Source organism: Macaca nemestrina, chromosome 1 (genome assembly GCF_043159975.1).
Source record: "Macaca nemestrina isolate mMacNem1 chromosome 1, mMacNem.hap1, whole genome shotgun sequence".
NCBI lineage: Eukaryota > Metazoa > Chordata > Mammalia > Primates > Cercopithecidae > Macaca > Macaca nemestrina.
The window spans coordinates 55946581-55951856 of NC_092125.1; the positions used below are offsets into that span (position 1 = coordinate 55946581).

Here is a 5276-nt window from a genome sequence, read left to right on the forward strand (position 1 = left end):
CAGTGTACGATTTTACTTTTGGCCCTTATTTTAGGGTGGGCCAAAGAACCAAGCAAAGAAGGCTCCACTTCCACCTTTATTCGTATCACATATTACCTGGAAACACTCAGCCTTTTCTGGATAGGCCCAAGGTGGTGATTCACAAACCTCAGGTCTTTTGATCACTTCCTGGGATCTTAACAGTAGTGGAGATTATACTGAATGATCCCAAGTCCAGTTTGACATGAGAAAAAATGTCAACCTTTCAGCTGGGTGGGCGTGGGGGGAGAAGAAGAAGAGCTTAGAATTCAAGTCCAAAGATGTGGAAACAGCAGGCTCTTCCCCGTCCTGGCAGCTCATTAGAGCCTCGTTAGCTGCCTTAAAAGCCCATTTTATTTCCGCAGCGGGCCCGGTGGTGAAGGCAGAAGGCTCAGTCCGTGGGCCTCCACCTGCTCCCCTGGCAGCGCAAACCGACCCCACGCAGCGGTGGCCACGAGCTGCCCAAGACCGGCTCGCCGGGCTCAGGCCCGCGTTGGTCGCCCCTCGGGGCCCCAGCGCCGGGTGCTCCGCCTCCCAAGACCGGCGGCGGCATGGCGGCCAGGCAGATCTGGGCACTGGCGGGTCCCGCGCTCTGGAGGCAACCTCCCGCCGCCCCACCGCCAGCACCTCTCTGGGTCCGAGCTGGGTTCCGACAGCAGCTCAGTTTAACCCTCTACTCTGCTAACGAGGAAAACTGCGGCGGCTCCGCGCCCGGCACGCCGAGTAGGCCGGAGAAAGCGGCGAGGCCTTCGGTGAGCGAAGAGTTAACGGTGGCGGAGCGACGGATCGCAGAGCTGCACGCTGCCGCCTGCGCGGTGAGACCCCCTCCTGCCCGCCCCGCCCCGCCCCGCCCCGCCCCGCCCCGCCCCCGCCGCGGCCGCCCGGGGCTCGGCGCGCCTGCGCATCCCGGGCCTCTCCGGACCGAAGGCCGCCGGGCAGAGGCAAGAGTTGCTGGACGCCGGTGCTGTCCTGCCTCGGGCGACACGCGGCACGCACACTAGCTTCCAGCTCCGACCTTTTCGCGGGAAAACTGGCCACAGTTCGCGTTCTAGACAAAGGGTTTATTTACCCTGTATCTGTCTTGAGTATGAGTGTGATTGGTTTTCCAATCAGCGTCCGAGCTAAACTCCGGTCGCGGTGTAGGACCCACTGCCGGTGCACTCTTTTGTGGTGTATGTGTGTGTGTTGCGGAAGGGGGTGTCAAGGAATTGATGGAGAAAGTGGAGAGACTGAGAAGTCACAACAAAAATGTGTGTTTTTCTGCATTGTCAGTTGAACACTTAGCCATCCAGTGATTCTTAAAAATGAAAAAAATAAGACATTGACACATTTATTTTAATTTTTCCATTGGCTTCTTGTCCTTTCTCTTAACTCTTAGCGGGCGGAGTAGAGGGAACTACAATCTGGCGTTTGTAGACACTCGAGCTGTTTTCTCTTGTTTTGCGGATTTGACAATTGCCTGTTAGTACCAGTATCTAAACTTCTCTCCCTTTACGCCTTCTAACACAGTCTGCGTGAGTTTAAAGGCAGCTTGGTTATGTTATTACCTTTACAAAAGAAACAGAAAAAAAGAGAAACTGACTAAAGATAGAAAAGAAGTATGAAATGAACCCATTTAATAAGCTGTGTGTGTGTGCCTCCAGTACTTGATGGGACTGATATTATATGGTATGACTTAAGCCAAAGGGGTAGAGAAGAAAATCTCAGAGCTTACCTCAAATTGACTTATTTCAGTAATGACAGTTAGTAGGCCCTGAGAATCCATGTCGGTCTGAACCGTTCAAGTGTTGAAACTGAATAAAGACTCATCAGGAAGTGACTGGCAGCTTTTGATTGTTCTTGGTTATGCTCTCCTTTTAAAAAAAAAAAGAAGTATGTAATTTGTTCTCATAATTCACCATATAGATATGGTAGATATTAAAGAAAAATTTCATTCTCTTTAGAGCAAACACCAGTATCATGTGAAGAAATTTTCAATCAGCCTAGGGAAGGAAAGGAACTTTTTCTCACTCGGGAAATCCACACTTGTTTCATCATGTCAGTATCACAGGTTAAATGACTATCCAGGAGACCATAAGTAAGCCCAGTAAATAACAAGCTGCTTGTTTTTCTTTTTCGACAAATCAGAGCCCCCTCACGATGGTCCTTCTTCCAGCCTCAAGACAGATAGCTCTCTTACCTTTCTCTGGGTACCGATGCGCATCACTGAACATCTTGCTCTCCAGTCAAACTGTCAGCACCCTTGCCTCATCTTTGTCTGTGGCCACCATTACGTGACGCTCATTTACTGAGGACAAATTAAGTTTTTGTGGGCAGCCAGCAAGCTCAGAGGTGCTCAATCAACATGGAAAGCTGTAGAGCAGGCGCATGCGCAGGAGCAATCTGTTAGGCTTCCAGGTTGCCAGATAATTGCCCTCAGAAGACTCCCAGAAGCTATGAAAAGTGAAAAGAAGCCTGCTACAGAGTTCCTAGTGTTTTTTTGTTTTTCTTCCAAGTCTCCAAACAGGAGCTTTGTAAATAAATAAAGAAGTGAGGTCCTGACAATCGGTCATTCTAAGGTAGTGCTGAGTGCTCCTGATTTCCTGTAATCTGCTTCTGTGGTCCCACTGGATTTGGGAAGCCTCTCTCAGACCAGCCTTGGGACTTGCTTGGATTTCTGCTGCCCTGCCCTGCTCTACCTTTGCTGGAATGCATTAGGGTGAGACTAGACTTAACTGTGCCTGTCCTTTTGCTACACACGTTATTCATGAAACATTGGGTTAAAACTTCAACCAGAATAAAATATTCTGCCATTAAATAAGACACTGAAGAAGTTGTTGGTGGTTCATACAAAGTGTGTTTGTCATAAGATATGCAAGTTTCATGTATATTTTAATGAAAAAGGCTCTGTACAAGATTGATACACACTGAGTTACTGCGTGGTAAAAAGGTTATATAAAAAGTGCATGGGAACTTTCCTCTACAAAAACCCAAGGCTAAGTAATATCATCCACACGACCCAAATCCACAGAAAAGGTTGTGTTATTTACTTTTCCCTTCCCACAAAGTACTTGAGACGCCTTTTTAAGTCATGTTTGAATGTAGATAGAATATACTTCCTTGACATTTGAAATAGTACAATAAAAGTTTCTTTTGATCAAACTTGTCAAAGCAGTGAGAGTTAATATGTTAAAACAATACTTTTTTTTCACTTAAAAATACAACTAATAACACACCAGCAAAAAAAAAAAAAAAAAAAAAAAGTATAAAATGTGCAATGAAGTAACACATGAAGGTAAAGAAAGTGTTCAATAATAGCAAAGGTAATACTTTTCTATAAGGACCGTTGGTTTTGATTAGCGCCTTTTCTGTAAGTTTAAATCATTATCCACATATTTTAAGTACTGAAATTCCAACTGCAACTTCTGAGTGAAAGTTCATTTTCAGCCTCTTAAGCTCTTAAAATCATTTAAATCACCTGTTATTAAGCTTGTTACCTAGAAACCAAATGAAAAATATCAGAGCAGTGGCTACATAGTTATTAGGTACAGAGGAGTTCTTGTTTTTCCATCAACTTCTCATTTTTCTCAAACTGTATATTTTCTCCTTATGTTACATAAAGTTGGATTGTATATAATGCTGGAGTGCTTTTGGTCTTTAATTGCAAGTGCCACTAAAACTGCTGGGAAGAAGTTTAATATTGTTTAAAATTTTCTGCAGTATTTTATGAGTAGACATAATGGTGAGGAGATATGATGAATATTGAGATTAATGAATTGTTTCATTTTATTGCACTTCAGGCTGGCCAGCTAAACTATGTGGATCCAGCTACTGGCTATGTGGTGCTCACACAGATTGCCCACTTGCAAAGAGGTGAATGTTGTGGCTCTGCTTGCAGACATGTGAGTAGCAATTCTCGCATTACAGCAGCAGTTTGCGGTGCTTCTGTAACTTCGTAAATACCTATTATTTGAACAACAAGTCAAATAAAAAAGCCAAATAGACCTGGAGCGCACTTTTTACAAGCTACTTTAGCCAACGACAATGAAGTCCTTAGTACCAACGTAGGACCTTTAAAGTTAATGGAGTTTTGTAAAATTTCACTGTGAGCATCAATTCCTTGAAATGCTGTGATTTGAAATTCATGGGAGCTCTTTATTACAAGGAAACTTTTCATGGGGTTTCAAATAAGTTGTTTTCATTAGGCAAGTACAAAGAGGGCAGGAAAAGAAATCTAGAATGTTGCAAACTAGGTCCCTCTTCTTTATTAGTTGAATAAATAGAAACTCACCCAGCATTGAGAGGTAGGTTTCCTTCAGATAATGATTTTTTCTTTTCTTCTTTTCTTCCTTCACTCCCTCCCATTTTTCCTCCTGTCTCTCTCTCTCTCTTTCTCTCTCTCCCCCCCTGCCCACCCTTCCTCTCTCTGGTTCTTCCTGTGGCTTTTTTCCAGTCTGTGTTTGAAATAACTGTGAAACAAGATTGTACCACATGTAGTGCCTATACATTTCCTAAAATGTTTATTTCAATAGGTACCTCTCTATGTTCACTAATTAAGATAAACTAACTTCTCCTTCCCTATTATAAGCAAAAAATAAATGGAAATGGGTTCTTCACTATTACTTTTTAAAGGCAAAGTGGTGAGGTAAATTGTTATAGGTCAAGATTATAAACAGTAACAACCTCTGTTTACAGAATACTTTGTATGTTTTGGTGCAAGAAGGTGTAATTTCCTTTAACTGGCCACTCTATAATTAAAGAATAGACACTAAATGCATGTATTAACTATACCCAGGATTAAAAATTAAACCTTCCATTTTATGTATGTTCCTGTGCCCTTAGCTGTTTCTAATCAAATGCCTAAGAGCTTTTTGTAAATTGAGGACTTGAGGATTTTCTAAAAGTGGATTTTTTTGACAGTAAAATTCTTAAATTTGGAAGGATGAATTTAGGAAATTGTTCTTGGATGCTAATTAGGACCATTTGCCTGAGGTTGCCAATATTCTCTTAGTCTGCAGGACCTGATAGATCAAATGATCTATATAAAATTGTTAACAGTCTCTTTTTGTCACCATGAGAAGTCTGCTTTTTCAAGATGATTGTTAAATATTTAGTAATAATTTGTTTTATTTCTTCTGCAGTGTCCGTATGGTCAAGTCAATGTTAAAGATCCATCTAAAAAGAAGCAATTCAATTCATATTTTTATGTTTGACAACAATTTCATCTCTGTTCTCTAACTGTGCTTGTATTTTTAAAAAAATAAAGCCCTAATTCAGAA

General features: G+C 42.3%; 1 protein-coding gene across 1 annotated transcript; it reads left to right on the top strand.

Annotated features, from left to right (window-relative positions):
- Positions 1-452: 452 nt before the first annotated feature.
- On the top strand, positions 453-5276 carry C1H1orf53 (chromosome 1 C1orf53 homolog). Its single transcript, XM_011746510.2, has 3 exons — positions 453-833; positions 3798-3899; positions 5139-5276. Exons 1-3 carry the CDS (start codon positions 570-572, stop codon positions 5208-5210), a joined length of 438 nt encoding a protein of 145 aa, XP_011744812.1. The 5' UTR covers positions 453-569; the 3' UTR covers positions 5211-5276.